Raw genomic sequence first — 11902 nt, forward strand, 5'->3', positions numbered from 1 at the left:
ACACACACACACACACACACACACACACACACACACACACACACACACAGAGTCCCAATCACGCCTAATGTCTGTGAAGTGAATGAGTTTATCAGCTTCCTTTCCCTTCACTGGGGCCCCACCCGCTAGGTATGTTAAGGGCTGCAAGGATGCAAAGAGGAGGGAAGCCAGACCCCCGACATCGGTGCCCCCCATGTCCCCCAACTGTCCAAAGGCATTTTCAAACACAATCCCTGCAAGCACTTTCGCTCTGAGATGACTTCCAAGTCTATTGCTAGGGCCAGGGAGGTAACAAAGGCCCAAAGCTGCCTACACACTTCAGAGGCCTCCTGCTTAGGACAAGAGGCTCCCACCTGCCGGCTGCCATGCCCGCGTCAGGCGTCCAGCTGTACTTGAGAAACGATGCTGACACTGACCTGACACTTGCCCTGGTGAGTGGGCTCCACATTCTCACATAGAGAATGCAGGCTTCTCTGTCTGCTCCTCAGTCAACAGCATCATGTCGATGCCTCCCTGAAGACTTGAGAGCACTCGGGGCCCTTACCTCGGGGTCAGAGAAGCAAAAACCCCACTCACTCATGAATTAGAGCCCCCTCCCCCAGTCTCTTTCAGTCGTGAGTGGAGACCTGGGGGGTAGGGGCACGGGAGACAGTCATGCTTCCAAAGGATTCGATCTCAAAAGCAACAGACTAAATTCTCCCTTGGAGAACAAAATGACCTTTCCCACTCTCAAGGGAACCAGTGCGTGGCGAGCCAGGGCGACACCTGGACCCCATAACTCTCGGAGATTTGCCCCCAGCCTGAACTGTTTACAATTACACGCACCAAACCAGCATCAGATGGGCGGGAGATGGACACTTGCCCACGGGGAAGCCAGGAGGTCAATGGGAAAAAATTATTTTAGTCAATGTTGAGCCTTCATGTTTGGAATGTTTATCCAAACTGTGGCGATGTTCTCATGCTCCCCCTGTGCAGATGCCAGGCCGTCCTCTGATGCTGATTTCCAGGGAGCTTGGGATGGCAGTGGAAGGAGCCCCACCCAGGGCTGGGACTACTTCTTCCACCCCTTGGAGGTGAGCAGGTCACAGGGCTGTTTAAGGACCAGCAGAGAGGGCAAGAACTCTCCTGGGCATCCCAGCCTCTGTGACTAGTCACACTAACCCGCCCTGGGTCAGGTGGGACGGCTGGCAAGCTTTCATGGTTAGCATGGACCATGAGGGTTGGGGAAGGTGACCGTCTTTGCAGCAGGCAGTATGGAGTGACACTTTCTAGGGCCTGATGAAGCAGCAGGGGCTGCACCGAACAGATTTCACCCAGGCCTCCTCTTCCAGGAAGGAATGAGATGCTCCTCGTTGGGCTGGGAGCATGCCCCATTTCCCACCCTGCGTCTGAGGTCATCAGCTCCTCCTGGGGAAGCCTGGAGTTCTAGCCTTGGCTGCTAGAAATAAGAGCAGAGACCTGGAGGCAAGGGGAGGCTCTCTCTTTCTGGGTCTTTCTGACCTTAGGTTCCTGGGGAAGATCCTTTTTCTAAAAATACAGGAGACCTGAACAGAACTGACAGAAAGAAAAAAAAAAAAGGGAGAAAGTCAAGAAGAAGAGAATAAAGGAATGAAAGAAGAGAGCAAGGGTGGGGGAGGGAGAAAAATAGAGAGAGAGGACGTTGAATGTACAGAAGCAGGTGTGAGCCTGTGTGCGCCCAGGAGGGGTCTTGCAGCACCTAACACACACTCACACTTGCCGGAGCTGGTTTTGTCATCAACCTGACCTGCTTTGCCACAGTCTAAGTTTCAGGGCACCTGGGACATTACTGAGTCTCACCCCAGCTCAGGTAGCCGGCAGTGGCTCTCTCAGGAGAGCCTCAAGGGCTTCAGACACCTGGAACTGTCACCACACACTAGACGATGGCACCGGACCGTCAAACACACCATGATCCTCAGCCACAACTCCAGAAATACCATCCACAGAGACCCCATCTCCACATCAGGCTAGAAGACATGCATCCAACTCTGCCATGACTGTCACGGACCAGCCGCACTGCATCAGGCACTCGAGCAACAGGTGTGAGGTTGTCTGTCCTCTGTCCAAGCTCTGCCACATCACCAACCTTTACTTCCTTCCACTTGTGCCAAGCAGAAGCCACAAGGGGCCTCTGTTAATGGAAGTACCTAGTGGTGGTGTCCACCTTCACTTCTTCAAAGAAAGTGCTAGAAGGGGATGCCACAAAAGGCCTGATGATGCAAAGGGCAGTAGGGTGGTGACCGTCTCAGGCTCATAAGAAGTCTGGGATTGTAAATGAGGGTATTTTCCCCCAAGGAGACCCAAGAGCATGAAGATGAAGATAAGATGCCCCCAGCAGACCTGCCACCCAGTAAGTCCCAGCCCTGATATCAGGGACACCCAGCACCCTCGGAGTTCCTTCCCAAAGGCCCGTATTTGAATTTTAGTAAATCAGCTCAATATGTTCTAGGATTGTGGGTATTAAATAAGTCAGTGAGATCTCCAAACAATAAGCTCATTCAACACAATCTTTCTTCTCCCCCCTTCTGGGGACTTGAATATAGTTAACATGAATAAATCCTCTTGTGTAAAAACTGGGAAAGAAGAAAAAGGGGGGTGGAGGATGGAAGGAAATGGCAGGATTCCCACTTGTTGGTCTAAGAGGAAGGCTGACAGCCCTCAGAACCCCCCCAAAATGCCAGTAGGCCAGGGTAGCCTGGGGAGATGGTGGTAATCGTTTGCAGTCTGGGGAAGGAAGTATCTGGAATTTCCCCACCCATGCACTCCCAGCTTCTCCTCTGCAGCCCTCAAACTAGAATTCAAACTAGTACTGTTTGTACTCGACCTAGAAGTGGGTCCTTGGGCTGCCCCAAACCTGGCCCTTCCAAGGTGGACCCTCCACAAGCCAGGCCTGACCCTGCATCAGGGAAGATTCACTGCAAATATGCACAAAAAATATTCCCTGCCTCTACCCCACCCTCCACCACTGTCCCCCAACACAGTTGAGAAAATTGGGACTAAGGACTGCAATTATTCTATTATTATTCTGCTATTATTCAGCAATTCTCCTGAATACCCCAAGAACAGGTAGAACGGACCTGCCTCTGTGGGTAGCTAGTGTCCTGGACACATTTATGATTAAGAAGGGTTGCATGTGTGAAATTCTCCTGTGTAATTCATGACTGAAAGTTATCTGGGCCCATATGGTCCTCAGGGATGAAAGTTCTGCAGCCTTCCAACCCACTGTACTTAATGAAGACGAGAAGACACACAGTCGGCTACCTGGGTCATAGAGCCAAACACAGTTCACCTGAAGAACAAGCCAGTTCGACTTAGGGTTTGAGTTTCTGGGAAATGGGAACCACTAAGCTCTTCAGATTCCATTAGGACCACCAGAATGATACTTCCTCATTCACGGGCGATTCTGCGTCCCGTCTCCTGGACTGGTGAGCAAGGGCTGCTGCTCGCGCATCACAAGGCTCTTCTCTGCCTGGAAACAAAAGGGCTGATCCCTTACCTCACATGGGAATAGGTGCATTATTTTGCTAAATCATGCATTCTCGCCCCCTCAAAATCAATCCTAGCTAGCACAGACATACAGGATTGCCAAAATCAAGAGGTCAGCCAGGAAATAATTATGGTGCAGACTCAATTCCAATTCAATAACTTCACTGGTGAAAAAAACAAAACAAAACAAAACAAAAACAAACCTTGCAGCATAAAGCCTGCCAAAGTCAATACATTAGATCCATGTGTGTGTAGCAGAAGAGTTCCCAGGGTGGGAACCCAGAGCTAATGCTTCAATATTCCATGACCCTCCTGGGCACATCTGCTGCATGGGTTTTAGGAGACCTGCTTTTCCTTTTCTCTAAATAGAGGGAGAGCTTCCACCATCACCCTGTCTGTGCCTCACAGATAAGTCTCTTGCGTTTAGCATACCGTCCCATAGTCATTTTGTCTTGCACCAAAATTCTTCACCGTCTTCTGCTGCACCTCCAGATGGCTGCAGGCATGACCACACCAAGACCTCAGATGCTATTTACAACCTGTGATGGCCAACCACATGCTTGATCGACGCTTCATCTTATACCACAGTGTCACAAATGGCTAGTGTTTGTTTTAAAGTCAGCTTTCTGGAGGTATAATTTACACAAAGAAAGAAAAAACCAAAAACGCTTCCCTGTTGACTGTACAGCTCTAGAACTGTGTAACCACCACCACTATAAAGATGCAAAAAAAATGAAGATTTGTATCATTCTAGAAATTTCCCTCCTGCTCCTTTGTGGTGAACCCCTTGTCCCAGCCCTGGCAGCTACTGACCTGTTTCCCTTTCCGACAGTTTTGCCTTTTCCAGAAAGTCACATAAGTGGAATCATGCAGTGTGACTGCAGACTTTTCAAGACTGGCTTCTCTCCCCTAGGATACTGGTGGAGATCCTTCGTGGTTAGTTGCAAACGGCTAGTTTTTAAGCTTTGGCCTTCTGCTTTCTTGTCAAAGAAACAAAATAACTGGCTCTAGCTCGTCTTTGCTACGGAGCAACCACATGTTTGATTTAGCTTTTAATAAAGCTGAGAGGCCTGGGAACAAGGCGACCCACCATCTCGGGTCTGCCCGGGACTAAGGGATTTCCTGAGACTGGGCACTTTCAGTGGCAAAACCAGGAAAGCCCCAGGCGAACTGGGACAGTTAGTCACCCTCCTTGGGAAAGACACCTCCACCGGCAGGAATGCACATGGCCCCGCTCAGATTCCTTCTGGGAGAAGCAGGCTGCTCTCTCAGAGCTAACAGCTAACCATCCTTCCTCCATTTAATGAGGAGCAGAAGGCCAATTTGCTGGGGCACAGCTCACCACACTCAACAGGCCTGCTGCTGTCTTTGATATCCCTGGGAGGGGTTCAAGGAAGTGAGAGGAGAACTCAGGGGGTCTGTTTAGGAAACAACAGAGCAGGGCTTCTGTTGCTGTCGGTGCCCCTCCCTGCTCCTCCCTGAAATTTAAGGCCCACGGAGAGACGGGACGTGAAAATACAATACGCTGGGCTCATCTGGTTTTGCACCAGTGCAGAACGACGTCCAGGGTAACGCAGGCTCCGACATTTTCTACACGTTCTCCCTACTCCCTCTCAATGGAGTTTTTCGTTAGTTTGTTTTAAGACCAACTAGGGAGAAGGTGAGAGCCAAGTGACAGAAAATTAGTAAAGAGCTTGAAGTTCTAGTGAGAATTTAAGGGTCTCTCCTATATAAACTTACTGAGACAGCAAAGAAGTTCCTTGCCCAGCTCCTTTCCAGCTGACCTCAAGGGGATTACGTAGATGCTCTGAGAAGCTAGGCTGCCTGGGAACAGGCTGAACGTCCCCAGCTCAGAGCTCCCAACAGCTTCGCAAAGCATGTGATGGGCCCAGCTGGTGCCCAAATTAACGGTGAGGAACCACCCAACCCCCAAGAAGGCAGGAACTGGTGGGGCCAGGACGACATCACCGAGGTTTCAGGGTATTTGCTCCCCTGAATTAATACAACATTGCCCCTTACAAGTACAGCACAGAAGCTCTTAACAATTATTCCATCAAGCAGCAGTTAGTAATCATTATCCTCACTCGTACAGGTGAGGAGACAAGGCCCAGAGAGATTAATTGACTTGCCCAAGGTCGCACAGCGAGTTAGTGGCAAATGTCAGATTAGAACCCTGAGCCCCGGAGTGCCCAGGCTGGCGCCCAGCTCCACGAGATCCCTCAGCCATCGGTCCAGAGCATGGGCAGAGCCAAGTCTGTGCCCTCGGGAGCCCTGGAGGCCAGGTGAGCTTCTGCGGAGGGCACAGGCAGGCTCATACTCACAAGCAGAAACCTGCAGCATCCTTCTCTGTACCACCAGACAGCAACACCCCTGTGCTGGAACAGACAGAAACAAGGCTCAAGTCGGGAAAGCCAAGGGTGGCCACTGCTGGCTTGCATCTCCACTTCCGGAATCTGGCTTTGAGATCATGCCTCATTTCCCTTTGTGACCCAGGGCTGCCCCTGAGGGCCGGAACCTGAGAGAGGAGGCACTCCTGTTGCCTGCAATTCATTCCTTCCTTCATTCCCCCATCTTGTCTCAGGCACTTACTATGTGCCTGGCAGTGCACTAGGGGCTGAGGGGGAGGGATCCTTGGAGGAGAGAGATACCCCTGTCTTGAAGGGGCTTCAGGGGAGACAGACACAGAGGCATATAATGATAAGACAATGTGACTTTAATTCAACAGTTTTTGAGCACTTAACGATGTGCTACACCTAAAATAGTGAGGGAACACAGAGCAACTCAGGGGAGGCTTCATGGAAGAGGAGGCATGTGGGCCAGGTCCTGAAGACGGAGGAGAGTTTCACTGAGTGGCTAATCCCTTCCTGGCTAAAAGGACACTGATAAGGAATGAGCCTGAAAACTGCTCCTAGAACTTCTTTCTAAATAAGCCCTTGTTGTTATTAGAACAGGAATCTACCCTTTAGAAACTCACTTCTCAGGGATCTCTTATCTTGGTTGTGACTTGCTGAGTTGTTGCTTAATCTCTTTCGGCCTCAGTGGATCTGTCTCTCAAATGGAAGCGAATAATCCTGCATTTCAGAGAGTGGCTCCAGGCTTTGGAGACACGTTCACACAAAGGTCCTTGAGAAACAAATTCCTCACATGTCCGATGGCATTCTCTTTCCCACCAAAGCTGCCTTTCTCCACTCTCAACAGGAAATTGGTTTTATTTATAAGAATCACAATCCTAAACTGGAGTTTGTTGGGCTGCCCACATTCCCTCCCTCATTTTCCTCCCCTCCTCAAGACACATCCTCCCTCCAGAGATTCCTCAGTAACCACAGAGCAAGTAGCACTGAAGACTGCTAGGAAAACCTGATGGCCAAACACTGGGGGGTGTTTTCTAGAAGGGGAAACTGAGGCCTGGACAGCTCAGCATCTCGCCTGACCAAGCAGATCCCTTGGGACTCCCGGTTCCCAAGCTGCTGCCTCTTCCTCGCACCCTGACTGTTCTCCCTTCCATTTCAGCCTGGGCTCTGGGCAGACGTGCCACCCTCCCTTGGCCTGGGGAAAGTCTCCCTTCTCTGGATGACAGAAGTCTTTAGAGAAACACTTCCCATCATTAAAGGGATTTGGAAGAAAACTGGCACAGCTTCCTTAGCTTTGAAGCTCCTTGGCCCCTCCCGGCCCTTTAACGGTCCTTGGAACCAGCCCAGTTCCCAGAGCTCCCGCCCCTTCAGAAGAGGGGAAGGGCCGGGAGCAGAATTCCCCCACCCCTCCCGGCCTTTCAGCACCAAAGGTGACCTCTCAGTATTTGTTTCAGACCATTTCATTGCCAAGGCATCAAGGGCTCCCACACAAAGAGCTTCAAAGTCAGGAGGGCTTGGGGTCAAGTACAACCATGAGCAAACGCTGAGCTTAGGATTCTGAAGCATCACTTTGGAGACTGTTTTTCAGTAGCTTCCCCGCAGCCTTTCAAAGCCCATAACAGCTTCAGGTGAATTACATTAGATTTCTGTAGGTATCACAAGATTTGGTTAAACCACATCCCGTGCGTATGGAGCCGGTATCCGTCTCACTCCACACTCGCTCTTAGTTTTCCAGGTGAGGAAAGTGTTATATAATTATCTTTTTTCAATGGTTCTCATTGTTGGCTACACACTAGAATCACCTAAAAAACACGCTTAAGCCGAACCCTTAGACCAATTAAATCAGAATGTCTTGGGTGGGGTCTACGCATCCATATATTTTAAAGCTCCCTGGATGCTTCCCACATGTGTCTGAAGTTAAGACCCTCTGCTTTAAGTAGAACTTCAACTGGGAAAACCTGAGCTCCTAGACGTGGAAAAACAACATATTCAGATGATTCTTCTGAAGGTGAAATGAATATTATCAATCTGTTTATCTCTTTTAATTAGTTTTCCTTTTTTGGGCCTTCCCTGATCTCATGATTCCCACATAAGCTTTCAAGTATTTTTACTGGCTTGACTCTTCACAGCTCATCTCTACCTTCCAGTACCCTAGAACCAAGTGCCCTCTCCCGAAAATCAGGTGATATGATTCAGAAACCAAAGAATACAGGAAAAGAATGATACACTTTCAACCAATTACTGTGATCCAAATTAAAGTGACTATCTCAACCTTGCATGTTTGTATCCAAGTGTGACACAATTTCAGGAAGCTTTGGCATGGACTTCCAAGTGCAATACCACAGACAGTAGGTCAGTCACATTTGGCCCTGGACACACTCACCAGCTGGAAGAGCAGTAGGAACCAGAATCCTTGACTACATGGTGTGAATTCAGCCAGTGGGCTTATGCACAGTGATACAAGGATGCCCTTACGAGATTCATAAATATGTAAACACCCAAGGATGGGAACGGTCTCAACGTACCCCGCAGGGCTTAGCACAGCTAAGACAACACCGAAGAGATTCACGTACAAGACACAGCAATTCTACCATCACTTTCTAGGACAACTCTTATAAAAGCTCCCCCTCTCTGGGGATGACACCCTCACCTACTGCCTCCACCACCACCTTGTTTTTGCTTAAGAGAATCATGGCTGTCTCCAGAATGGCTTAGAAGGGATGAGGAGAAAGCCTGGAAATGTTTCTGCATTACACACAGGGTGATACTCCAGTCTTTACCTCCAGACGTCTCTTTACCTCTTACAGAACAATGGAAAGTCAGCCCAGAGCCTAAAAATGATAGGCTGGTTTTGGAGATGCACAATATGTGACATGTAGGCTGGGGAACGTGGAAAACAGTTTCTCCTACGTGGACTGATTTGTGAGATTTACAAATGAGAGAAAACATTTTGAGAATCTGGAGATGGTGATGAGGCATTCAACCTATCTGTGAGGAGAGAGAGCTCAAAACTGGGAACTTAGAAACATAGAAGGAGACATTTAAATAACAAATTTTAAAAGCGTCACAAACAATTCTTTACAATTTTTACCTATGTTCTGAGAGCCCAAGTATACCTTGCTCTTCCATTTAATTTTGTTGTTAAAACCACCATACCTAGTCATTCCATAATTATTCAATCTTACCAAAAAAAAAAAAAAACAACCCTCACTCTCTGACAAGCGAGAGACTACAGATACTAGTTAGAGTTGCGCTGGTTAATGGAAGATTGGGTCCAACATGCTTAGTTTTGCACAGATCAACTTTTCAAGTCAATGACTGTTCAAAGCGCAACTCAGCTTCTCCAGTGAATGGGGAATTCTAGATTCCTGGTGAAGTGGGGGATCCCCAAATTCCTTGGCTTAAAGGTCCAGTAAACATATTAGTAGCATTCACCAGCGAAACCTGGAGATTTTTCTCCATAGTCAAAACACTAAACGATGGGCTGGATTAGCCTCTGCAATCCAGATAATTCTCAGATGTATTCGCTTATCACTCGCTGTGTTTGATTTACTGCAAAATGAGGAGGCAGATACATGTGTTACCAGAAACATAAACACTCTGAACGGGAAACTAAATTTCCTTCAGTTGGCGAAAACCTCTTAGAGATCTTGGAGGGTGGGAGGATGTTAAACCCCCAGGACGAAAAGATAAGTAAGAAGACTTTCTCGGGTTAAGGGCCAAGTCAAAAGCTATTAATACAAAAAACCTTCTGATAATAACTGGGCATTTGGAAAGACGACACAAAATGTTATCATTTGCCCTAACTCAGAAGGATTAATATACTGATTTGATAAAGTAGCTTACAACCAGGACCTTCAACCAGCAGCTAACACAATTCAGGAAGGGCAGACTCTGAGCTGGAAGTGGCCCTCAGGGAGGCGACCCAAGTCTCGAATTCCCTGGGAGGGTCCCTCCCAAAGGGCGGAGGGGCCCCAGCCGGGGGGGGGGGGGGGGGGAGCAGCAAATTGCAATTTTAGAAGGAGGGGGCCTGTGGCTTCCTCAAGTGTTCTGAGACTACCGAAGCACGCATTCAGGCACAAAACTGATGTGATCTCAGCAGAATCTGAGACAAAAAACCACCCGCTTAGAAATGTGAGAGAGGCTCCAGGGAGGGTTCACAGAAAACGAAAAAGGAAGGTTGTCAACTAATTTAACTCGGTCTCCCCAGCTGGCTTCTGTGCTCCTGGCAAAGACCCTTCCTTTACATGTGAAGCCCTGCCCAAGATTTAGTTCTTTCACCCTCACCTGTAACCAGGTGACCCAAATAAGGAAAAAAAAAGAAAAATCAAAAGATACAACTAGTTTAGGGGACCAAAGCTGAGCCCTAAAAGTTTGTCAGTTCAGAAATGAGAAACCACTGGAGTGAGATTCCTTGGGAATCTGAGCGGCCTCCTTTATTACTCTCTCCCAGGGGGAAATAAATATAGAAACAGTATTTCCTTTTGCAGGTTTGGCAGAGACGAGTCCAGGACGAGAAAGTGCAAGAAGCTTTCCCAAAGGAAAGGAGTTGGCGGAGGGGTTCGGGGGGGTCCCCGCAGCGTCATGCTTAAGGGGCAGCTCTTTAACCTCCTTTTCCAAACGATGTGCAATCCGAGGCTTCTAGACTCCAGCCCCGGCGCTCTAAGCACGGGAGCGAGTCGGGCACAGCCAGCACACCAGGGTTTGGCCGAGATCCCCGGCCCAGGCCAACCCCAAAACTTGCCCAGCTGATTACGAGCTAAGCCCTTGGGCTGAGACGCGCTCCACCTGCCGGGCACCCCGCTCTGCCCCCAATCCCTGCACCTCGCTCTTGCTTGGGGGTAAAGCAGCGGAGAAGGGCTCGGAGAGAGACAGTTTACCGGGGCAGCTGAACGATTTGGATGGCCCGACCAAGCCCGGAAGAAAGCTGCGCGCCCACCCCCAACTTACGCCCAAGCGCATCCCCTCGCAGGCTTTCTCCGGGTTTGCAAGAAGCCCTCCACTCCGGCTGGCGCCCGCTCGAGAAACCCCAACTACCTGCCCCTTTGCCACCCAAGCAGCCCCGCACTGTTCCGACCTCACTCGGGAACTCCTCGGCCTCGCTCCATCTTTCCGGGGCGACCGGGGCTTAGAGGGTGGGTCTCCAAGCGCACCCCGGGTCCTCCAGCAGGTGAGAAGCCTCGCCACGCCGACCCCGGCCCTCCGCGCCTGGGAGGATCAAAGCTCCCGGGCCGCAGCCGCCACCTAGGAGTCCGCTCTACCAGCCCGCGGCGCCGCTGTGGCCCGGGTCTTCGGCCCAGATCCGGACTGGGCGGGGGCAGCCGGCCTGGCTCACCTGAGCCCCGGCGGGACGCGAGGCGCACCTGGTGACGCCTCTCGCTATGCCCGGCCTTGCTTTCCGGCGTGGCGCGGGGCGAGTAGGTGTTGGGGGCGCGCCGGCCCGGGACCCGCGTCCTCACCTTTGAACCGCTCCATCTGGGCCGCGGCGTGCGCTCCTCGCGGCTCGGCTCCGGCGCTGCGCTCTCTGCGCTCGGCTCCGCGCCCAGGGCTGCCGCGCTGGCCCCTCCCCGTGAGGTCACGCTCGCGGCGGGACCTCCTAGCGCGCCTGGCGCGCCCGGCGCCCTCGGACCCGGTCCCCTCCCGGCGCGCCGGCCCCGCAGAGGAACTCCGCGGCCGGCCTGGGCGGACCTTCAGCGCTCAAGTCCGTGCGCGCCCCGGGCCCCACTCCCGCGGCTGCGTGGCAGCTGCTTCACGTCCCAGCCCCGGGATGGCGGGAGGGAGACCGAGACGTGCCCAAACCCTGGGGGAGGCCCCGGGGAGGGGCGGGCCTACGAGAGCCGTTCTTCCAGCCGCCGGGCTGCGAACCCACTGCCGAGAGCGGGAGACTGAGGGCTCAGTAGGAAGGCAGATAGGTGCCTAGAGCGCCCCCCGCTCGATCCCCGGGCCCGCGCCCTTTCGCCTTTGGCGTTTCTCGAGGGGAGACGTGGGGAGAGCGCTGGGGTCAACCGAGCCCGCCCCCAGTTCTTCGGGAATCGCTCCCACTCTCT

At 51.4% G+C, this 11902-nt stretch overlaps 1 protein-coding gene across 9 annotated transcripts in view; it reads right to left on the reverse strand.

Annotated features, from left to right (window-relative positions):
* AFAP1L2 (actin filament associated protein 1 like 2) overlaps window positions 1–11611 on the reverse strand; it is a 98971-nt gene extending 87360 nt beyond the window's left edge. For 2 of the 9 annotated variants that reach the window (XM_027112668.1, XM_027112660.1), the window contains exon 1: window positions 11315–11604. In XM_027112668.1, the coding sequence (XP_026968469.1) occupies window positions 11315–11330 (16 nt within the window). In that variant the 5' untranslated portion in view covers window positions 11331–11604. Of the gene's footprint in view, window positions 1–11314 lie in introns of all 9 variants that reach the window. The other 7 variants (XM_027112663.1, XM_027112669.1, XM_027112667.1 and 4 more) reach the window with 5 other exon arrangements.
* Window positions 11612–11902: the final 291 nt, after the last annotated feature.

The sequence above is a fragment of the Aethalodelphis obliquidens genome, unplaced genomic scaffold, assembly GCF_003676395.1.
Source record: "Aethalodelphis obliquidens isolate GAN/ISIS:26980383/991018 unplaced genomic scaffold, ASM367639v1 scaffold11, whole genome shotgun sequence".
Lineage (NCBI taxonomy): Eukaryota > Metazoa > Chordata > Mammalia > Artiodactyla > Delphinidae > Aethalodelphis > Aethalodelphis obliquidens.